The sequence below is a fragment of the Entelurus aequoreus genome, linkage group LG01 (assembly GCF_033978785.1).
Source record: "Entelurus aequoreus isolate RoL-2023_Sb linkage group LG01, RoL_Eaeq_v1.1, whole genome shotgun sequence".
Taxonomy (NCBI): Eukaryota; Metazoa; Chordata; class Actinopteri; order Syngnathiformes; family Syngnathidae; genus Entelurus; species Entelurus aequoreus.
In genome coordinates, this window is record NC_084731.1 from 100048509 (window position 1) to 100073635 (window position 25127).

At 37.6% G+C, this 25127-nt stretch overlaps 1 protein-coding gene across 6 annotated transcripts in view; it reads left to right on the forward strand.

Annotated features, from left to right (window-relative positions):
- ubap2a (ubiquitin associated protein 2a) overlaps positions 1–25127 on the forward strand; it is a 61925-nt gene that overhangs the window by 5526 nt on the left and 31272 nt on the right. For 3 of the 6 annotated variants that reach the window (XR_009827775.1, XM_062063265.1, XM_062063256.1), the window contains exons 2-10: positions 1111–1248; positions 4324–4401; positions 14599–14709; positions 17515–17677; positions 21899–21985; positions 22056–22119; positions 22192–22289; positions 24441–24499; positions 24606–24676. Coding sequence is in view for 5 of the 6 variants with exons in the window: in XM_062063265.1 (XP_061919249.1) it covers positions 1156–1248; positions 4324–4401; positions 14599–14709; positions 17515–17677; positions 21899–21985; positions 22056–22119; positions 22192–22289; positions 24441–24499; positions 24606–24676 (824 nt within the window). In the remaining variant the exon portion in view is untranslated. Of the gene's footprint in view, positions 1–1110; positions 1249–4323; positions 4402–14598; positions 14710–17514; positions 17678–20951; positions 21002–21898; positions 21986–22055; positions 22120–22191; positions 22290–24440; positions 24500–24605; positions 24677–25127 lie in introns of those variants that run through there. The other 3 variants (XM_062063275.1, XM_062063284.1, XM_062063297.1) reach the window with 3 other exon arrangements.

The following is a 25127-nucleotide window of genomic DNA, read 5'->3' on the forward strand; positions in this document are numbered from 1 at the left end:
ATTATTAATGTGTTTTCTTTATTTTCATGACTATTTACATTGTAGATTGTCACATCAAAACTAAGAATGAACACATGTGGAGTTATGTACTCAACAAAAAAAGGTGAAATAACTGAAAACATGTTTTATATTCTAGTTTCTTCTAAATAGCTTCCCTTTGCTCTGATTACTGTGTTGCACACTCTTGGCATTCTCTCCATGAGCTTCAAGAGGTAGTCACCTGAAATGGTTTTCACTTCACAGGTGTCATAGTTGTGATGCCTTCAGTGACAATCTACAATGCAAATAGTCATGAAAATAAAGAAAATGCATTGAAACGAGAAGGTGTGTCCAAACTTTTGGCCTGTACTGTATGATTGACATTTTAATGTCGTACTACGATATACATCCTTGTATCACACAGCACCAGTGTGTAGTGTTATTGTTTCCTGCTACACACACATCTTTGTTTGCGTGTAAGCGGATACTAGGTCAACCTCCCTCCTCAACCTAGATTTTCATGAAAAACCGTTGCACCACCAGGAGAATTGTGACTACTAATAATACAACAATAACAATAACGCTACACTTTTGTTATTTAATATTGTTGCGTTGACCAGCATTCCTCCAATGGGGAATTCAAATTGCTAGTCTCTCCCAGATTCTTTTTATGGCAATAAGCTGATGTTTATATTCAATCAACAGGCAGCAGTTGGTATTTTGTGGTTTATTCTCCTAGCTTAGAGGACAAACTGAGACCAATCCAGCACACCAGCGTTCCCCAGCCCGGTCCAGATCGGTCTCCCCTCAAACCCCCGGAAGTCCCGTGATCTTCCCTCTGTCCCTCGCCCCCACTCGCTTTGTTTAGACTACTCCGAGTTATCTCTACTCTGACACATTCCAATCTAGAAGGCCAACACCTTACTATGAGACACTAAAGAAGGAAGAATACTAGCTATTCTTTATATGACTATAGGAGTTTAGAAAGAAGTAACCCTTAAATATGGATATGATTCTGATCTGCTTCCAACAATATCTATTACCTACCAAGAGCAAACACAATAACATGTTACAAGGCTTTGACGGAGCAGTGTGTGTATGACCTACATTTCTTTCTTGTTTCTTTGGCAGATTTTTTTATTTTGTACATACAGAGTTTTGTATATACTGTATAAGATGAGCTCGCTGGGCGGCGAGAAGGCCCGCGGCCCCCGTGAAAAAGTGCCGCCTGCTGCCACTCACACATCCCAACCACAAAAACAGATACAGGTGAGGCTCCACGGCAACGAAGACAGTTGAAGACCAAACACCCACGCACACTTCACAGCTGCAAAGGTTTTGAAAGAAAACATCAGTGACCCAAATACCCTTGCCAATAAATCTAGGTTGCACAATGTCAGGAGTACTTCTATAAACAGTGGAAAAACTATTTCATAATGTGTTTATTTACTTGACTGCAGAAAGGGCCAGGCTTATAGTGTTTTTAGGCGGGTGCCAATGTTTTAGCTGCTAAGTTTATTAATTTAACCACGTTTGCTTACTAGTCCTAATTATTAGTTTTATTAAAAAAGTGCTGAGATAAAAATCTCATTTTTATGTCAGGGGTGTCAAACATACGAGATGAGTTGGCAAAGTAAAAAAAATAGCTGACATTTTTTTAATTATAGACCTTGTGTCCACTTGATGTCGCAATAGCAATTATTTTATCCCCTGAGGGGGCGGAGCTATATGTTGCGTTAAGACGGAGGTAACACTTGTGTGTTTGGACACTACGTACTTACGCTGCTTATTAGTGATAGTATGCAAAATGTGGATTGTTGCGTAAATGCCTTGATCCTCAAAGATGTTGATAGTAGGGATGTCTGATAATATCGGCCTGCCGATAAATGCGTTAAAATATAATATCGGAAATTATCGGTATTGTTTTTTTTATTATCTGTATCGGTTTTTTTTTTTGGTTTTTTTTATTAAATCAACATAAAAAACACAAGATACACTTACAATTAGTGCACCAACCCAAAAAACCTCCCTCCCCCCATTTCTTTCTGTTATCAATATCCTGGTTCCTACATTATATATCAATATATATCAATACAGTCTGCAAGGAATACAGTCCGTAAGCACACATGATTGTGCGTGCTGCTGCTCCACTAATAGTACTAACCTTTAACAGTTAGTTTTACTCATTTTCATTCATTACTAGTTTCTATGTAACTGTTTTTATATTGTTTTACTTTCTTTTTTTTTCAAGAAAATGTTTTTAATTTAGTTATCTTATTTTTTTTAAAAGTACCTTATCTTCACCATACCTGGTTGTCCAAATTAGGCATAATAATGTGTTAATTCCACGACTGCATATATCCGTTGATATCGGTATCGGTAATTAAAGAGTTGGACAATATCGGAATATCGGATATCGGCAAAAAGCCATTATCGGACATCCCTAGTTGATAGTAATGTAACCTGTGACATTTCTACAAAGTAAATGCTTTTGATCATCTGTACATTGTATAACGGGGGGACAGATTTTCTGGGTGCACATAAATATGCTGAAATAATATGGATCCCCTTCAAACTTTAATTAAATGAGTCCAAATTCGCAAGTTTTGTTGTAGATAATGCTACATATGTACATAATTAACATCATGATGTTAGTAATAGTACATCAATTGAGGAAAATAAGTAAATTACATTAATAACATCTTGTAATTGGATTTTGATATTCTTCTTTATTTCATCTTCTGATAGATTAACAATTAACACCAATGGGAGCATCTCAAAACTCTGCCAGACTCAATTCCACCTTTTTGACTGATGAACATTATCACATCATTTATTCAGAAAGTGCAAAATAACGACAAATAAAGATATGATACTATTAACCGTACTATGTTAGTGTAAAAAAACAAAAACATTATGACTTGTAGATTTTCAGAATGTGCTTGGTCTATTTTTAAACAAAGTAAACAATCTGAAGTTGTCTTTATTTTTAAGTTATCGTGCCATGATCTTACCAGTTCGGCCCACTTGGGAGTCGATTTTTCCCCATGCGGCCCCTGAGCTAAAATGAGTCTACCACCCCTGGTCTAGGTGTAATTCCACAGGTCATAAATGCATATGAACACATCTGAAAATGAGGTATAAACATTTTTTTGCAACAGGTTAGGTAAATGTTCCTCTCGCACTGGATATGGACTTAAAATATCTTATCTTATTTTTGACATGTAAAGTAAATATGGTTATGTACTATAGCTGCTTTCTTACTCGTTCACTTTTTCAATGTTATACCAATTTGCCTATCATCGCGGTAGTATGTACTAAAATCTTAGATATCCTTCCTCTGATAAGCAAAATAATCTGCCTTGTTAGCAGTTTTAAGTAATATTGCTCACAATTTAGATTTACTATAAAAAACATGTAAACTAGGGATGTCCGATAATGGCTTTTTGCCGATATCCGATATGCCGATATTGTCCAACTCTTTAATTACCGATACCGATATCAACCGATACCGATATCAACCGATATATACAGTCGTGGAATTAACACATTATTATGCCTAATTTGGACAACCAGGTTTGGTGAAGATAAGGTTGTTTTTTTTTTTAAATGAATCAAATAAAATAAGATAAATAAATTAAAAACATTTTCTTGAATAAAAAAGAAAGTAAAACAATATAAAAACAGTTACATAGAAACTAGTAATTAATGAAAATTTGTAAAATTAACTGTTAAAGGTTAGTACTATTAGTGGAGCAGCAGCACGCACAATCATGTGTGCTTACGGACTGTATCCCTTGCAGACTGTATTGATATATATTGATATATAATGTAGGAACCAGAATATTAATAACAGAAAGAAACAACCCTTTTGTGTGAAAGAGTGTGAATGGGGGAGGGAGGTTTTTTGGGTTGGTGCACTAATTGTAAGTGTATCTTGTGTTTTTTATGTGGATTTAATAAAAAATAAAAAAAAACCAAAAAAACCCGATACTGATAATAAAAAAACCGATACCGATAATTTCCGATATTACATTTTAACGCATTTATCGGCCGATAATATCGGCAGACCGATATTATCGGACATCTCTAATGTAAACATACACTTTTTTATTTGATTATAATATAAATTAAATTTAAAATTAAATATCCATATTCAAGGTAATTTATTTGTTTAAATAAGGTATTTTGTTCTAAGTTAAACCAACAACACAACACCAAACACAAAGATGCTGACCTTTTCTGCATAGTGTTCACTTAAAACCATTTCTTAATCTGTTTAAATGCAGTTAGATTATCATTTGTGAGAACTGACGTTCACAAATGAGTGTTTTTGTGTTGCAGGCTACTGCTGAGCAAATCCGGCTTGCACAGATGATCTATGACAAGAATGATGCTGACTTTGAAGACAAAGTGAATCAGGTACAGTACAGTCATGCGTAGGGATGATACTCGAAACCGGTTTACCCGGTTGTTTGATAAGAAAAGAACCGAGTCCTCGGACTCGAATCCCTTTTTGAGAACCGGTACCCGTTATCGAGACCACTATAGCAAAGGAAAAGAGTTGATTCTTTATTCGAATCCCGTCCCCACCAGAAATGCTCCGTGGGACATCACAAGAAATGACGTCACGTAGCTCAGTCATTAGGCGCAGATAGCGAAAGCAGGAAAACAATGGACGGGAAAAAGCGCTCCAAGGTGTAATAAAGTTCAAAACAAAAGCTATAATCCATCGAATAACTTTACTGAGAGAATTTAGCAGGGTAAAACACATGACCAACACTTTTACCACCAACCGGAAACATAGCAACCAGGCTAGCAACGCACCTCCTTTACGGCAGCTGTCGCAACCTTCTTAAAACAACCGCAGCACATACATATATATACAACATATCTCCCTTTTTTAACTTTTGTTTTTCTTTCCTTGTAAACAAAACAAAATCACACTGTAGATGTGTTGTCTGTCTAATTATAAATAATGCAGACGAGGCGTGTTGGCTGAGTTCTTGACGTTTACTTTCACAGCGTGGCAACATGCAACACTTTTTGGGTCTACCGCGCATGCTCGTAACTCCCGTTGCATGCTGGGTAGTGTAGTTATATTCTCTAGCTCATAACATTTTTCCCCCATAAAGAAATAATGTTAACTCAATAAAGTGTATTTCTTTTTTTAGCTTTAACTTTTCATTTTTTAGCATTGTAACCACATTTGCAAATAACTTTTCTCTTCATAGAATTTTCTTTCAATAAAGAAATAAAGTGCAAAAATGTCAAAGCATCATAACAAACAGTTATGTTCCAATAGCAGCAGAAGTGCACTTTTTGGAGAGCTGTATTATTTTCAGTTTTGTGCCCAAGGGACTGATTTTATTTAACACTATATTATTATTTATACACCTATAGTGATCACAGAGACAGGTTGTTTTTGTGTTACTGTATATATTTGTTTCTCTGAAAAATCCCACTTAATATACTTTGGGTAACAACAGTCAATATTTATTTATTTATTTTTTTTTTTTTTGGTGGGTAACAGTCAATATTTATTTATTTATTAGATTTTATTTTTTTATTATATAATAAAAGTGAGCTTTTGTTAAACCAAATATTGTGTGTTTTTTTCCATATACAACAACCTATCTGGACTCCATAAGAGAATCGATAAGGAATCGGTTCGATAAGAGGATTCGATAATAGGCTCGAACTCGATAATTCCTTATCAAACATCATCCCTAGTCATGCGTTTCAGGATTCTTCCGCCAACACTGCTTCGTCGTTTACATTCTACATGAACTAAGCCGTTTGAGTCAATGATAACAAGGTTTTACGATCTCAATCAATCAATATCCTTTAATTAACGAGGTAAAAAAACCTCATTGAGTCCCAGGTCACTCTTTTCCAAGAGTGACCTGGCAAAGAGGGCAGCGAAATAAAGTTACAGAAATACATATAACAACAACAAAAACAGCAGCAGTCACACACCACGTTAAAAAAACAACAAATTACTTGCATATATTAACATAAAAACACGTAATAGGTCAAAAAAGATCAGATGTTTCAGTAAAAACAAGTACTACAAACAAGATCTATTGCGTTGGTTTTATGTCCAATTTGTTCAGCAGTCTTCTGTATTACTTGCCTTATGTACTTTGTAATGTAACTTGTCTACCTTATTTGGTGATTGGTAAAACACGACTTAGTTGGCTATAGGTGGGTTGCATATGACGTCATGTCCGCTTGTCGTCTTCGCGGCTTAAGTCACGCAGTGTCAAGCAGCTTGAGTGTAGCATTAAAACGAGTGTAGAGTTTGAGCAGAAATATCGTCCCGAAAGAAGTGGTTCATAAAGGTATTAAAGTCAGGGGAAAAAATAAAAGTGTGTCGAAGGAAATGGCTCTTAAACATATCACTTTCATCATCTTGTGGAATACAATCGGACCATGATCGTGTCTGCAGCGATCACTTTGTCAAATGTTGGTTTGAACATTTGATTTGTTTGAGAAACTTTCTGTGATGCAATGGAGTTTATTCTCTACTACATTAGTAGTGTCTGAGAGCAGAACTAAACGTAAAGAAAGGACTAGAGATCACATTAGTTGGTGTTCTTTTGTGGCTGCTATGCCTCAATATAACGGCGAAGACTAGGTTGAGCAAATAAACTAACGTCATGTTAAGTAAATCCTAGTAATAAATATTGTGATTGTTGGTCCAATCAACCATATTTTCATTGTTTTCGAAATAGAAGCTAAAAGCTTAGTTGTTGTGCAGGAATGACAAGTGCTTTATTCGATGGATGACCACATTATAGCGTCTTTAGCAGAGGTGGGACCAAGTCATTGCTTTGCAAGTCACAAGTAAGTCTCAAGTCTTTGCCCTCAAGTCTCGAGTCAAGTCCCGAGTCAAGACAGGCAAGTCCCGAGTCAAGTCCAAAGTCAAGACTGGAAAGTCTCAAGTCGAGTCCCAAGTCCTGCATTTTGAGTTTCGAGTCCTTTCAAGTCCTTTTAACCACAGACTAATATTTTTCCACAGATTGTGTATGCTTTTAAAACGCTGTATGTATTTATTAAAACAAGTGCATTTGAAATTGCAGGAAAAAAAATAGTGCTGACATTGCAATTCATAATAGCACTATTAACAGTAATTTTAATAGTTTAAACAATTTTAAACATTTAACTAATTCCTTTACAGAATAAACACATTTGCAAAAACAAACATTAACATACTATTGGTTGTATTTTATGAAAATAATATTACCACAAAGTTGAGAAGGAGCAAAGATCTTCAATATTTGTATGTGAAAATCACAAATAAATCTTCTGGGGGAGGATGACGCCCCTACAGGGGTTTGGTTTACAAACTTTCTGCCCCACCTAAAACAAAATTCACCAGCCGCCACTGATTATGATGCATTCTCATTTTAGGCAAAATATAAGACAATACTTTCTTAACAGTATAATTGTAACCAGGAATAAGTCTTTAAGTAACAATATTCAAATACTAACATTGTTGGGTAAAACAGCATTTGGTTTTATTCTGAATGTAGTGAAACAAATTGGTGGTTTTAGCTGATATAAAGACTTTCAGGTGTTTATGTTTAAGTATTTGGCAGACGCTTTTATCCAAAGCGACATACATAAAAAATACATACATAACAATCACTGTAAACATTTAAGGGAAGAATGTAATACAAAATATCAATACAAAGTGTCAAGACAGAATAAACTCTCTGCTGCTGCAGCAACAGAGATACAGTCTATAGGTCCCTAAGATATATAGATATCTAATGTATTCATACATTGTTTATGTAGGATATACGCATGTATATATAACCTAATCATATTGTTTCTTCAATTTAAAAATAGCTTACCGTTTTTTCCCCCTTCTCAGGGATTATATTCCCAGTTTTGATCTCGGACGTCTGGTCACTTATAGCGTATAAGAATATTATATTACTGTTAAGCAAACTATGAATAATAAAACTTGCCAAAACATGTGTCCGTTATCATAGCTACACGTATGACAAAAAACCGCGTGACAATCAGTGGTATTCAGTGAGGTAAAATGAATTAAATGCGCTGACAGTTCATTGCTCCTGACAAATGAATTGCACTGAATGGAGCGGATCACCACTCCAAGATGGCGGCCCCGCGTCTCGTCTGCGCCAGTAGGCAGTAGCGCTCGATGCTGCGTACCCTTAAAAGATGTCTATGGTTATAACGTTAGCAGTGAGTTTACAGCCTCACTCATTTAACTACACAGCAAATAAAAGTCATGTTACTTAGCCAATAAACGTTATCTTACATTCAAAACTTACCCTTCTTTGTGCAACTTCAAATGTCGAACGAAGTTGGAAATTGTTGCGTCTCCGTCTGTAATATTCGAACTGCGTGATTTGCATACGCAATTCGTTTTTTGTTGACCAAGTCGTAGTTTTTATACCCGAACGAAACCAACTTTGGCATAATTGTTTCTCTCTGTCGCATTGTTTGACAACTCTTGTTCGGTGGTTGTCCTGCAATTTGATTGGATGAATGCTGTGTGATGAAAACAACGTATAACTAATTTGATTGGCTGTTGTACTGACAGCACACCAGCTGACAAGCAGCACACACGCTGATAGACAGACAGACACGTACAAAATGAAAGATACGGAGCGCTCCCAAATAACTTTTTAAGCTTTGGGTTTTGGGGAAAGTAGCAAGTCATGTCAAGTCAAAAGGCTCAAGTCCAAGTGAAGTCACAAGTCATTGATGTTAAAGTCTAAGTCGAGTTGCAAGTCTCTTTACATTTTGTCAAGTCGAGTCTAAAGTCATCAAATTCATGACTCGAGTCTGACTCGAGTCCAAGTCATGTGACTCGAGTCCACACCTCTGGTCTTTAGTGATATTTGTTAGTACAGTGTTTCCCATAAACTGCCAAGATACCTGTGGCGGTGGGGGCGTGGCTATGGCCGTGGTCACCATGACATCATCAAGTAATTTGCATAATTTACTACAATGATTAGATTTTCTCTAAAAAGGCTAAAAAAATGTATACTTACTAATTAATAATAACTGTTTTGTTTTAAACGTCCGTCCATCCATCCATCCATCCATCCATCCATTTTACAATATAATTACAACACTTTATGTACATATTTATATACAGATTTGAACAATAAGTTATTCACTGAAATATATTTATTAATTGTGGTTCTTACAAAAAATATATCTTATAAAATATAAAAGCTAAAATGTCTCACAGCTCTGCCCCTTTAATTAGTGCATACTAAATAATTTAACTTTAGCCTACTACTACAACCATATTATTTACCAGCAACATAAAGTGAAACAGAGGCAGAGGTGTCCTGCCACAGTCAGTAACAAATAAACAGAAAACAGTAGTGGTGGTAGATAGACACAGAGCTTCATCAAACATCTGATCCACTGAACAAAGAGCTCCAAAAATCTTGAACTTTAGACTGCCATCAGTTTTACTCCCTACACTTAACCATGTGTTTCCTACTGCCTGCAGACTTTGCACCCTTTGTTATATACACATGTTGTGGTTCTAATATAAATACATTTAATAAAGTCAAATGCAAATAAGGCAACAAGAGAAGTATCCTACACTTCTCTTTTGTAAAGTAAATCTGAACAGCCGATATGGGCATCTACATCAACTATATGATTTGCCTGAGAAGCTGGAGAGGACAAAAAAAAAAAAAAAATTTTTTTTTTTTATTTTATTTAATTTTTTTAAACTTTTTTAAAAAAAAATTCTTTTTTTAATTTGTGGCGGACGTAATTCTTTCGTGGCGGGCCGCCACAAATAAATGAATGTGTGGGAAACCCTGTAGTAATTGTTAGTATTAATAAACTATATGAATAAATCTCTTGTAGGCTCAACAGCATATACTGAATCTTGATATTGCTAGCAAACATTGCTGAACAACAGGGACATCTATTGTTAAATATTGAGACAAAATATGAACTTCACATCATAAAAAAACTGCAGACATGAATTGTAAATGAGACTAATATTAGTAGCAGTACAAACTTTTTTTTTTCTCATTAGCGTCACAATCACAGCAGCACGGCACTCGTTATGTCAATCAAATGCATGACTTAGCAATGCAGGAATAAGTCCAACTTTGTCTTTCACGGAAAAATGCTTAATGATGGGCCTTCAATCTTTTCTTCTGTAAATACCGTGAGTGTCAAGTGAAGTGAGGTAGCAGTAATTTTGGTCATGATAAATGGTTTAAATCTTTCCTTTAAATATAAAACAATCCACTCCATTCCATTTAAAATATTGTTTCCTGATTATTTTTATATTTTCTTCTGAACCTTTCAAAATATGCCTAAATCTGCACTGGTTCAGGTAAATATACAGTAGCCTAATGGGGCTTAGACCATCATCGCCCGAAACCCTTTAGAAGTGCCTGAATGTGCCTCTAGGTCACGTGATTGAAACCCACCTGTTTTCTTTGTTCCAAAATTAAGCCACTGTGAAGTGGTATGCCAGAGGTACAGTGGCTTGAACGTTTGAAATGACTCACAGTTACAGTACTTCTCTCACAGTATGGTATAAAGCAGGGTTTCTTAACCTTTTTGACTTCGGGGCCCAACTTTCCCACTACAGAGGGGCCCACTGAAATATCATTGAATTAGTAATCTTACGCTTGATTTTAATTGTATTCAATAATTATATCTAAAGTAATTTACAATCTTGTGAAATGATATGGAACCATGTGTTTATCACAAAGATTATTATTTATTTAACACATAAACCTTAGGCTTACGCCTGGTTGATTAGAAAAATAAGTACTAGCCAAATATACTGCATAAGAAGGGACTCGTAAATAATGATGAAAATGTTTTTTACATAGTTATCTTATGCCAAAATAAATAAACTCAATGAATCATGAATATGTTTCTTAACCAACGTGTCAATAATTTAAAGTGTAAATGAAAATACAGCTTTACCACTTTAGTCATAATTTTTGCACTTAAGAAACTTCTTGATGTCTTTAACACCATACTTCTCCTGTTTGTTTGATAGTGTCGTTACTGCCACTAGTGGTGGACACGTGTATTGCAACATAGTGCCACTGCGGCCCATATGGACCTCAGCTAAGAAACAGATATTTTTTGGCGGTCCTCTATGGTTAAGAAAACACTGGTATAAGGTATCCATGCAGGTGGCCGGACGTTCCCCCAAAAAAGCGCAGGGTTTGTACGGTCAAAACCTGGAATAGTCATAGAAAATAATAAGTTTTGGAACAATCATGGAAATATATCTAAGGTTTCATTAATCCCCAAAAAAATCCATGTGTTTACGCACAGTAAATTGCTATGGACCGTCATGATATGACATGGTGGTGTATTAGTCTTGTGGGCTTGCAGGCACGCCCACGAGCCAGTTACTTCTGCTATCGAGTTAACGCTGCTGGAAAAAATGCCCACAAAGTGCATCTTTAATAATATATAGCTTTTTTAGGTTCAATACAATTTGTAGCTAGCAAAATACACTGGGATAGCGTAGGATAGGAGTGATGAATACAAACTGTGCAGTGAAGCATTTGCCATTTCCAATAGAGGCGAGGCAGTGCTTCTTAGCCACTTGAAGGGGGGGAAAGCATTCAACTGTAGCCACACTACCTAGCAACACCATATGGGAGTTTATGATAGCTGATGCTGTGAAGACAGCCAGCAACACTTATACAGTTTCCACAGCAACAAGGCAGAGCACTATGGACGTTTTTGAGGAGTCCTCAAATCCAAGCACTAAAATGCGTGAATTCATGCTACTCATTCAAGTCAGCTGAGGACACGAGCTGTCTTTTTGCCTCCAGATTGCAGCCAAATGTAACTGTGGTGAGAACAAGTGTACCGAGGTCTGTACTTTTGGGCTTGCTCTGCATGTTCAAAAACTGATAGTGTCATAAGTGTCCCAGTAAAAGGCATATCTAGTGCTGTTTGACAAAAGCCTAAACCACCCTTTGTCCACCAAATGGATTTATTCATGAGGCTGTGGGATGAGACGAATTAAAGACTAGATATGTTGGAACGGAAATGTGAGAAAATGTATCCAATTGGGGTGTAACGGCACACAAAAATTTCGGTTCGGTACGTACCTCGGTTTAGAGGTCACGGTTCGGTTCATTTTTGGTACAGTAAGAAAACAACAAAATATACATTTTTGGGTTATTTATTTACCAAATTTGCAAAATCTTCCACCAAAAATATTTTTCTTAGTGTAATATTTGATGTGAAGTAATGGGAACCTTGGATAGGTCAATAATTCATAATAACATTGATTTTGATTCAATATTATGTTTTGAGCAATGACAGTTTGAAAGAAAAAAAAAACAGCTTTTTTTATTAGTCAACATTGCAACTTTTTCTAAATGACATTTAACCTTTAAGCTTTTTTATTTCACTTTTGTTATGTTTTTGTTTATTTTAATAGTATTTTTAGAATGTGCCGGGGGCCTTTAAAACATTAGCTGTGGGCCGCAAATGGCCTCCGGGGCACACTTTTGACACCCCTGCTATAGATAATAAAAAATTAAATGTGATAAATCTATGGATAAAAAGCAGAGCCTGGCGACGCATGCGCGTTCATCATAACTCTCTCTCTCTCTCTCTGCCCCTCCCTCACCAATGCTGCTGTTTGTTTTGTTTTTAACCCCTTCTTAACCCTGAACGTACATTGAAAATACACGCAACCTTAACTCAAAATGCCGGACATTTGAGGCATTTAAGAAACTCCGCCCTGACAGCCCCGCAAAAGAGGACATGTCCGGTGAAAAGAGGACGTATGGTCAGTCTAGGGATGATACTCGAAACCGGTTTTCCCGGTTGTTTGATAAGAAAAGAACCGAGTCCTCAGACTCGAATCTCTTTTTGAGAACCGGTACTCGTTATCGAGACCACTATAGTAAAGGAAAAGAGTTGATTCTTTATTCGAATCCCGTCCCGACCAGAAATGGTCCATGTGACATCACAAGAAATGACGTCACGTAGCTCAGTCATTAGGCGCAGATAGCGAAAGCAGGAAAACAATGGACGGGAAAAAGCGCTCCAAGGTGTAATAAAGTTCAAAACAAAAGCTATAATCCATCGAATAACTTTACTGAGAGATTTGAGCAGGGTAAAACTCATGAAGAACACTTTTACGACCAACCGGAAACATAGCAACCAGGCTAGCAACGCACCTCCTTTACGGCAGCTGTCACAACGTTCTTAAAACAACCGCAGCACATACATATATATATACAACATATCTCCCTTTTTTAACTTTTGTTTTTCTTTCCTTGTAAACAAAACAAAATCACACTGTAGATGTGTTGTCTGTCTAATTATAAATAATGCATACGAGGCGTGTTGGCTGAGTTCTTGACGTTTACCTTCACAGCGTGGCAACATGCAACACTTATCGGGGCTACCGCGCATGCTCGTCACTCCCGTTGCATGCTGGGTAGTGTAGTTGTTATATTCTCTAGCGCATAACATTTTCCCCCTATAAAGAAATAATGTTAACTCAATAAAGTGTATTTCTTTTTTTAGCTTTAACTTTTCATTTTTTAGCATTGTAACCACATTTGCAAACAACTTTTCTCTTCATAGAATTTTCTTTCAATAAAGAAATAAAGTGCAAAAATGTCAAAGCATCATAACAAACAGTTATGTTCCAATAGCAGCAGAAGTGCACTTTTTGGAGAGCTGTATTATTTTCAGTTTTGTGCCCAAGGGACTGATTTTATTTAACACTATATTATTATTTATACACCTATAGTGATCACAGAGACAGGTTGTTTTTGTGTTACTGTACATATTTGTTTCTCTGAAAAATCCCACTTAATATACTTTGGGTAACAACAGTCAATATTTATTTATTTTATTTAATTTTTTTAGGTGGGTAACAGTCAATATTTATTTATTTATTTATTAGATTTTATTTTTTTATTATATAATAAAAGTGAGTTTTTGTTAAACCAAATATTGTGTGTTTTTTTCCATATACAACAACCTATCTGGACTCGATAAGAGAATCGATAAGGAATCGGTTCGATAAGAGGATTCGATAATAGGCTCGAACTCGATAATTCCTTATCAAACATCATCCCTAGGTCAGTCTATCCTAGCCCGTTAGCTGCTAGCATGCCGTGTGTTGTGCCTCCGTTTGCATTGTTTACACAACGTGCGTTACGCTACTTAATATGTCCGTGTGGAAACTCGTTCGGTACACCTCCGAACCGAACCGGAACCCCCGTACCGAAACGGTTCGATACAAATACACGTACCGTTACACCCCTAGTATCCAAGTGTGCCTGTCTGGTGGTTTTTGGGGTTTTTTTTAGCTGCACCGTACATTTCAGACGTAAACTTAATTTTACTTAGTTTTAATTTGTTTTCTGCAGTCCCATTTAGATAAAATTATTTATTCCAAAAAATTTGGTGAAAAAATGTAAGAACCTAGAGATTATTGTAAATGCAGTTAACATGCTTATTATTTAGGAGTATGTACACTTCTGTTGCAGGGTGTGTGTGTGTCGAGCTTGTTTGGAGGCGAGTATTCCTGTCAGTGTTGCGTGTCGTGCACATGCTCATCGAGTGTCTGCTGCGTATTTCCCTCAGCTAATGGAGGTGACTGGCAAGAACCAGGATGAATGTATGGTCGCGCTCCATGACTGCAACGAGGACGTGAGCAGAGCCATCAACTTCCTCCTGGAGAGCACCTCGGACATGGTAGGTGTGGAGGAGTTAAGGCCGGGGGTCCACAACCCAAAGCGTTGAAAGAGCCATATTGGACCAAAAATACAAAAAACTTATCTGTGTGGACCCGCAAAAAATGAAAAGCCCTATGTAAGTGTTATAATGAAGGCAACACATGATGTAAGTGTCTATATTAGCCTACTATCAAAATGACTGTTGCAGGCTGAAGCAAATTTTCATTGACAGAAATGTTGAAATGAAATATTTATTCCACACATTTTTACAACATTAGAAAACATTCGTACATCAGAAGCTACTCGGAAGGTGAGATAATTCCTAGAAATGACTGGCTTTTAATGGCCAAAGTTATAGATGTGTGTGTCCAAGTTAAAAGAAACGGCAGGCTGTCTTCTTTTAATATTGTGTTGAATTAAAGTATTTATTTCAAACCTGCGCAGTACAACAACACATTTATGCATGGCTTGAAAAGGGGTTGGATGAAGCAGAATGCTTATAATATCCCAACCCCTCTCACTCATTCCACATTTAACATAAACAATATAATACAAGAACAATACCATACAAGAAAAACTCCTGTACACTAACAATACAATAGTACCACTGTTAGTATGAGACAAGACAATAGATTTAAATAGCATGTTAGCGTTGATTAGCTAGTAGTCATGCACTAACCAAATATGCCTGATTAGCACTCCAACAAGTCAATAACATCAACAAAGCTCACCTTTGTGCGTTCACGCACAGCATAAAACTTTTGGTGGACAAAATGAGACAGAGGAGTGGAAAATGTTACATGTAAACAAACTGTTGCGTCACAGTCCACACTATGGGGAGTTCAAGAACCGCCGAAATCAGTAGGACAAATTGATTTTCATCAAATGGTGTCATCAGTGAAGCATACACACAAACATATTAAACAGTGGTAGTTCTAAAAAATGGGAAGGTTTGTGTCATGGTTGTCCTCAAACAAAAAACATACTAAAACAAAAGAATTATTTCCCCCCCCATCTTTTTCCATTTTCAATCCTTTTCTAAAAATGCTCCAGGGAGCCGCGGGTTGCTGACCCCCGAGTTAAGGTGCCCCATTTCCCCTACAAGGCTTGGCTGTACACCCACCTTTTATAATTGTCTGTGTCCGGCGATGATGGCAGCTGGTCTTGTTGTGCTGTCATACAGAAGTTTATCTGCCGCTCCTCAAATAAAAACATGCAGAACATGGAAGTCATGTATTACCGGGTTTATTAGTCTATTTATTATACACATTTGAATACCTTCATTTTCACTCTTCTGTTTTGTTTTGTGTGCTGATGTTTCACGTTTTCAGCTGTGTGCACAAGGACACAATTCATTGGATCAAAAGCCTAACTGGAATAAAAATGCTTTATGTAAACACGCCAATCGGAAAAATCTGACCCGATCATACACATTTGGATCAAAATGTCCTTTGAATCGAGACGGGTGGTTTGTGCCGATAGTCATTCAGATTGGAACGCATGGAGTTTGGCTTGAAATGATCCTTACTGCGCATGTCTGTGACGTCAGCCATGCTTTATACTAAGGCCATGTCCACACGAACAAGGATAGTTTCAAAAACACATATTTGGGGTTCAAACGATCTCCATCAACACAAGTGTAGTTTCAAAAGTGTGTATGTCTACTCACAAACGCATACACCAGCTGTTATGCACATTTTGTCCAATCAGAAGCCCGGAAAAGCAGCCACAGCTGCCTTGGTGGCATTACACCTCTGTTATAATGTTTATTTTGATATACTTGATGTACATTATATTTAAAGCCAGCCTGCACGTACACAGCCCTGGGAACATACTACTATTTTTTTAAGTGTTTAAAGCGCACATATACACTTGTTGCATTTCGACTTGAGTTATTTACACAGAAAGATTCTGTAAGTGTTTATGTACATATCTTAATTGTTTCCAAACGGTGTCTGTAACACGGCGGCTGAACAAACAAAACCGAAGTCATGGTCATGGACCCGCTAGCTGTGGAAGCCAGCTCTCCAATCCGCTAACCAGACTCAATAACTCTACGGTGACGTTTTGGTGAATTTACTGAGGAATTTGTAAAACTGAAACACAAAAATTATTGTTTTATAAGTTAATAATACTAACACAGATATTCCTAAATGTGTTACCATGTTAGCTAATGCTAACAACACCAGCATTACTATAGCACGTACACATACTGTATGCATGAAAACACTCCTTTAGACATCACACATGGGACGCTTTAGTAAGTATAAACAGTTTTAATTATACTGTAAAACTTACCACTGTTGATTAGAGTTATGAATTAAGAATCCATACGAGTAGAAACGCTATGGATGACTAGAAGACTGAAGGGTACTCTACTTCCTGTTGAAAGCACTTCCTGTAAATGGAAAGACAATGCAGTGTCCAAAAGATGATGCCATACAACAAACAAAACTCATTCTCGGTGTATTTGCTTTTTTTTTTTTTTTTTTTGCAAACTTTTTATTATGTTCGTCACCAAAGACAATTCCATAAAATAGCCGCTACGTTTTATAAGCCGCAGGGTTCAAAGCTTCGGGAAAAATTAGACATTTTTGGTAGTTTATTTTTAGACATTCCAATGCAAAAGTGCCAGAAAAAAACTACATTCATTAAGTTTTTGTTTCACACGTCACGGCGTTATTGTGGGGATTTTGAAACGGAAATATTGTGGTATCTACAATACTGTTATGTCCATGTCAATGAACATTGTGTATGAATCATGAAACCCTCATCCATGTGCAGATCTGCACTGTGGGCTCACTCTACTTTGTTCCGTGTGTAGACCTCATGGGAGACTGTAGGCAAGAAGAAGCCGCTGACAAAGGAGGGTGCCTCAGAAAGCAAGGAGAACAAGGAGAACCGGGAGAAGAAAGGCGAGAGAGAGGCCAGCAAAGGCCGTGCAGGTTCCAACCGCAAGGGCAAAGGGGCCAATCGAAGCCGACAGGGTACAGTACTTCATCTTGATGAGATTCAAGTTGTGATCCATGGCATGATGTTGCCACCAGTCGCTACGTTTCCATACACTAAATGTGTCTGATTTCTCAAACAGTTTTTTGTTGTTGTATTTTGACACCTATGTGTGAAGTCCAAGTGTCCATGCACTTTCTCTAATGCAGGCCCGGGCAATTATTTTGACTCGGGGGGGGGCCAAATTTAGAGAAAAAAAATGTGTCTGGGGGCCAGTATATCTATTTTAAGGAACACTAATACAAAACCTCACAATAATGTCTGATTGAATGCTAAAAACGTTATGACAGACCGCCTGAAAAAACAGAATGGAATTTTAAATTTTTTTTACTGAATGAGACACCCAGAATGTACATGAAAATAAAGAATGTTACAATATTAACTATGAAGGATAAAACACTGAATATTGACAACATATGAACGTCACACCCCCTCTCCATCCACATATTTTACAATCAAGCGAAACACAACAAAAATGCAACAAACACAGCGAAATATGAACATGAAGGGTAAAAAAAACTCCACCTACAATGTGATATATGTGATGTATCACTAAACTTTACAACTTTGTTGTAAAAATCTCCTTCCACGTCTGTCCCTGACACCCACATTTCACACTCTGGAAACACTCTGTGGAAACACTCCCCACCCACACTGCTTGGTGCCTCGTCTGACCTGCTGTCACTTACATTGCCATAGTAACTCATTAGATGACCATAGTAACTCATTAGATGACCATAGTAACTCATTAGATGACCATAGTAACTCATTACATGACCATAGTAACTCATTAGATGACCATAGTAACTCATTAGATGACCATAGTAACTCATTAGATGACCATAGTAACTCATTACATGACCATAGTAACTCATTAGATGACCATAGTAACTAGTATATCATGCAAAAGCGCAGATTCCAAGCATGTAAAGACTTAGTATAGTAGAAGACTTAGGGTCATTAGGAAACATGAGTGCACATCATAATGGCAGCTACATTTTAGGCAAGGCAAGGCAACTTTATTTGTATAGCGCTTTTCATACACAAGGCAGACTCAAAGTGCTTCACAGACAACAAAGTGAAATGAAAGAAAATTAAAAGCAAAATTAAAATGCAGACAATAAAAATAAAAACAGAGCAGACGTTAAAAGTTAAAAGATTAAAAGATTTAGCTGAAAGCTAAGGTGAACATAAAAGTCTTCAGTCTAGTTTTAAAAGTAGTCAGAGTTGGGGAAAGTCTGACATGTTCAGGAAGTTTATTCCAGCTATTTGTTGCGTAGTGACTGAATGATGCTCTCCCTTGATTGGACTTTACTCTTGGAACCGCTAACAGATTGGTCTCAGAAGATCTTAGTGATCTAGAGGGCTTATATAGTGGGAGCATATCAGTGATATACTAGACCATGTAGTGATTTATATGTGAGCAGGAGGATTTTGAAATCAATTCTCTGATGTACAGGGAGCCAATGTAAGGATTTAAGAATTGCTGTAATGTGCTCACATTTTTTGGTCTTTGTTAGAACTCTAGCAGCAGCGTTCTGAACAAGCTGTAGCTGCCTGACACTTTTTTTGGGAAGACCTGCAAGGAGACCATTACAATAGTCTAGCCTACTGGTAATAAAGGCATGTACAAGTTTTTGTACATTTTTGAGGTGATAGTAGGCCGATTTTGTTACTGATTTGATGTGACTGTCCAAATGTAAATCAGAATCTAAAATAACCCCAACATTTCTGGCTTTATTTGAGGTTTTCAGAGACAGTGATTGAAGGTGTTGGACGACTTTAAACCTTTCTTTTTTAGCACCAAAAACAATTATTTCAGTTTTATCTTCATTTAGTTGTAGGAAATGTTGGCACATCCAGTGTTTGACTTGCTCAATGCACTGGCACAGAAGATCTATGGGGCGATAGTCATTTGGTGATAGCGCTACATAGATTTGGGTGTCATCGGCATAGCAATGATGGTCAATGTTATTATTTTGCATGATTTGTCCTAGTGGGAGCATATAGATGTTAAATAAAGTGGGCCCCAAGATTGAACCTTGGGGGACTCCACACGTTACGTTGGTCGGTCACCAATGGAAACAAAATAGTTCCTATCTTGTAGATATGACTTGAACCAGCTTAAAACTGTGCCTGAGATCCCCACCCAGTTTTCCAACCTGTCCAAAGTATTGAGTGGTCAACAGTTTACATCTTAAAGATCTAAAAAAATGATTTGGGAATGTCCAGCGGGCCAGATTGAAAATGTTAACGGGCCCGCATGTGACCCCGGGCCTTCATTTGCCCAGGTCTGATCTAATGCCACTATTGGTCATACACTGGGCAGGGGGCACTTATTTCCATTTAGCGCGGTTAATTTATGTATTTTCCGGTTGACCTACATGACGTCACACTAGGCATCTGTGGCTGTTGTGGACTATCTTGCCAGTTGTGCGGAAAGTGAATCAGTTGGCTTGCACAAATGCAGCGTGAAGAGGTTTGTGTACTCTTTATTATTCCCCTTTAATATATACTTGCTTCATTCTATTTCATGTCACTCGTATTTTGTTCGGGAGTCCGAATTAAGCCGGCATTCTACATTTCCTTAGCTACGTTCCAAAATAAATCTCTTGTTTCTTTTTTTCTACCTTCGATGCACTTCAAAATGTTCTGTTCTTTTAATTTGTGAAGCAAATAGACAATCTCCTCTTTATAACAATTGTTGCTAGGTTTTTATTGAACGGTATCTGCTTCCGAGTGGTTTCCCGCCCATTGAGGCGCAATACCGTATTTTTCGGACTATAAGTCGCAGTTTTTTTGGCCGGGGGTGCGACTTATACTCAGGAGCGACTTATGTGTGAAATTATTAACACATTACCGAAAAATATCCAATAATATTATTGATGTCATTCACGTAAGAGACTAGACCGGGGGTCGGCAACCCGCGGCTCTAGAGCCGCATGCGGCTCTTTAGCGCCGCCCTAGTGGCTCTCTGGAGATTTTTCAAAAATGTATGAAGAATGGAAAAAGATGAGGGGAAAAAAATCAATTTTTTTGTTTTAGTATGGTTTCTGTAGGAGGACAAACATGACACAAACCTCCCTAATTGTTATAAATCACACAGTTTATATTAAACATGCTTCACTGATTCGAGTATTTGGCGAGCGCCGTTTTGTCCTACTAATTTTGGCGGTCCTTGAACTCACCGTATAGTTTGTTTACATAACTTTCTCCGACTTTCTAGGACGTGTTTTATGCCACTTCTTTTTCTGTCTCATTTTGTCCACCACACTTTTAATTTTGTGCATGAGTGTACAAAGGTGAGTTTTGTTGATGTTATTGACTTGTGTGGAGTGCTAATCAGACATATTTGGTCACTGCATGACTGCAAGCTAATCGATGCTAACATGCTATTTAGGCTAGCTATATGTACATATTGCATCATTATGCCTCATTTGTAGCTATATTTGAGCTCATTTAGTTTCCTTTAAGTCCTCTTAAATAAATGTATATCTCATGACACATGTAATATGGCTTTTAATTTTTTGCGGCTCCAGACAGATTTGTTTTTGTATTTTTGGTCCAATATGGCTCTTTCAATATTTTGGGTTGCCGACCACTGGACTAGACGTATAAGATTTTATGGGATTTAGCGATTAGGAGTGACAGATTGTTTGGTAAACGTATAGCATGTTCTATATGTTATAGTTATTTGAATGACTCTTACCATAATATGTTACGTTAACATACCAGTTGGTTATTTATGCCTCATATAACGTACACTTATTCAGCCTGTTGTTCACTATTCTTTAGACATTTTAAATTGTCTTTCAAATGTCTATTCTTGCTGTTGGCTTTTATCAAATACATTTCCCCCAAAAAATGCGACTTATACTCCAGTGCGACTTATATATGTTTTATACCTTCTTTATTATGCATTTTCGGCCCGTGCGACTTATACTCCGGAGCGATTTATACTCCGAAAAATACGGTACTAAGGGTCCTCTCCTGCCGCCCCCCTCGAGAGATCTTGTTTCCAATCGCACAATGTAGGTGTGTTAGTCCGACTTTTCAAAAAAACGAACACGATCGGTTTAAGGGTGTTTCCATGGGCTGTAGGAGGCTTAATTAGAGCCCAACGATTTGAGTAGTGGGACTAATTTAGTGCACGGACACGTACTGAGTGCGACGTCTAAATTTGTGTGTGTTCGCACCAGGCGCAGTTCGTTCAGAGGAAAATGGCGTAGAGGTGACCCCGGTGGACCGAAGTTCCGATCGAGGGCGGAGGACGAAAGGTGGCAGGGGTGAGATTGGTGTGAAAAAAAGTCTCTCATCTAATAAGTGGGTGTTGAAGTTTGTGTGAACTTCACACAGTGTCTGCTGGTCGAGGCAGAGGAAGAGCACCAACAGCGAGCAGATTTTCAGCCCAGGGAATGGGGTCTGTATTGTGGCTCATCCATCCACTGCAGTCGCATTCAGCCAGCTCTTTACCTGATTTTCTTTTTTCCAGGACCTTCAACCCTGCAGACTATACCTCAGAGGCAAGGACGGCGACCACACAGAGTGAGGCTTGGGACACAGCAGCTAACAACAATTCAGATGAAACGGGTTAGTGTTGTGTGCAGTAGGGTTGTGCGGTATACCGGTACTAGTATAGTGCCGCGATACTAATGAATCATATTCGGTACTATACTCTGTACCATTTAAAAAAAAAAATGGAAACAAATGCCAAGGGTGGATCGACACCTGACATCCACTGTAATGATACCAAGTACAGGAGCGTATCTAGTTGATACTACTATGATTACATCAATATTTTTTATCATCATTAAATCTTTACTAAATATAAAACTAAAATTTGTATTATGTTTATAAACTTAGGAAATACGTTCCTGGACACATGAGGACTTAAAGGCCTACTGAAATGATTTTTTTTTCATTTAAACAGGGATAGCAGATCCATTCTATGTGTCATACTTGATCATTTCGCGATATTGCCATATTTTTGCTGAAAGGATTTAGTAGAGAACATCGACGATAAAGTTCACAACTTTTGGTCGCTGATAAAAAAGCCTTGCCTGTACCGGAAGTAGCGTGACGTCACAGTTTGAAAGGCTCCTCACATTTCCCCGTTGTTTACACCAGCAGCGAGAGCGATTCGGACCAAGAAAGCGACGATTACCCCATTAATTTGAGCGAGGATGAAAGATTCGTGGATGAGGAACGTGAGAGTGAAGGACTAGAGTGCAGTGCAGGACGTATCTTTTTTCGCTCTGACCGTAACTGAGGTACAAGCTGGTTTATTGGATTCCACACTTTCTCCTTTTTCTGTTGTGGATCACGGATTTGTATTTTAAACCACCTGGGATACTATATCCTCTTGAAAATGAGTCGAGAACACGAAATGGACATTCACAGTGACTTTTATCTCCACGACAATACATCGGCGAAGCACTTTAGCTACGGAGCTAACGTGATAGCATCGGGCTTAACTGCAGATAGAAACAAAAGAAATAAACCCCTGACTGGAAGGATAGACAGAAAATCAACAATACTATTAAACCATGGACATGTAACTACACGGTTAATGCTTTCCAGCCTGGCAAAGCTTAACAATGCTGTTGCTAACGACGCCATTGAAGCTAACTTAGCTATAGGACCTCACAGAGCTATGCTAAAAACATTAGCTATCCACCTACGCCAGCCAGCCCTCATCTGCTCATCAACACCCATGCTCACCTGCGTTCCAGCGATCGACGGAGCGCCGTTGGACTTCACCCGATCGATGTGGTCGGCGGCTAGCGTCGGATAGCGCGTCTGCTATCCAAGTCAAAGTCCTCCTGGTTGTGTTGCTGCAGCCAGCCGCTAATACACCGATCCCACCTACAGCTTTCTTCTTTGCAGTCTTCATTGTTCATTAAACAAATTGCAAAAGATTTACCAACACAGATGTCCAGAATACTGTGGAATTTTGCGATGAAAACAGAGCTTTTTGTATTGGATACAATGGTGTCCGAATACTTCCGCTTCAACGATTGACGTCACGCGCATACGTCATCATACATAGACGTTTTCAACCGGAAGTTTCGCAGGAAATTTAAAATGGCACTTTATAAGTTAACCCGGCCGTATTGGCATGTGTTGCAATGTTAAGATTTCATCATTGATATATAAACTATCAGACTGCGTGGTCGCTAGTAGTGGCTTTCAGTAGGCCTTTAAATTATGACCAATATCGGATCGATACCTAAATGTGTGGTATCATCCAAAACTAATGTCAAGTATCAAAGAAGAGAAGAATAAGTGATTATTCAATTTGAACAGAAGTGTAGATAGAACATGTTAAAAGAGAAAGTAAGCAGATATTAACAGTAAATAAATAAGTGGATTAATAATTCATTTTCTACCACTTGTCCTTTATAATGTGTACAAAATAATAGGTGTATAAATGACACAATATGTTACTGCATACGTCAGCAGACTAATTAGGAGTCTTTGTTTGTTTACTTACTACTAAAAGACAAGTTGTCTTGTATGTTCACTATTTTATGTATGGATAAAATTTACAATAATAAACATATGTTTAATGTACTCTAAGATTTTTTGTTAAATTAAATCCAATAATGCCATTTTTTGTGGTCCCCTTTTATTTAGAAAAGTATCGAAATACATTTTGGTACCGGTACCGGGACAACCCTAGTGTGCATGATGCAAAAAGCGGAATTTTTTTTGATGCAAATGTCTGCAACTGTTCTTTAGCTAACTGGAAGAACCCCATTGAAGACTACGGATCTGAGGACTGGAGTGAGGATGTTAGTGTGAGTTGTGCCTTTCAAGTATGGAACTAAAAGGATCATGTTTGTGTGTGTGTGTGTGTACTTATAACAGCACGTTGACCTTTTGTGTATTTGTTTTCTCGTGCAGCTCTCGGAGACCAAAGTGTTCACTTCTTCATGTGCGCCTCCTGCTGAAAACCACATCACTCCTGGGCAAAGGTGAATAATGAAACACAGAAATGACACATTTTAATTGTCTTGAAAACTATTACAGTGGAACCTAGATTGACAAACGTAATTGTTCTTAAATAGAAACGTTTGCATACTGATGCAAATTTCTCAACTAGAAACAGTATAAACATGAATGATGGCTTCCAGGCTCGATAAAAGTCCATATTTTGATGAAAGTTTCTATCGTGAAAGCAAATTTCTCCATAAAAAAAGAATAAACAAGAATAAAGGGTTCCAGGCGCTACAAAAGTCCATATTTTGATAAAAGTTTGTACACTTTGAACTCGGGCTGCACGATTAATGTAAATCGAATGGACATCAAGGTTTTAATTAGTGCAGTAAATAACCGCAAGAGGCTAAGTTTTTTTTCCTTGGTCGTCACCGGCATTTGAGTGACAGACATGTTCGCCTTGCGTTTGTTTGTCTCTCGCTTCAAACA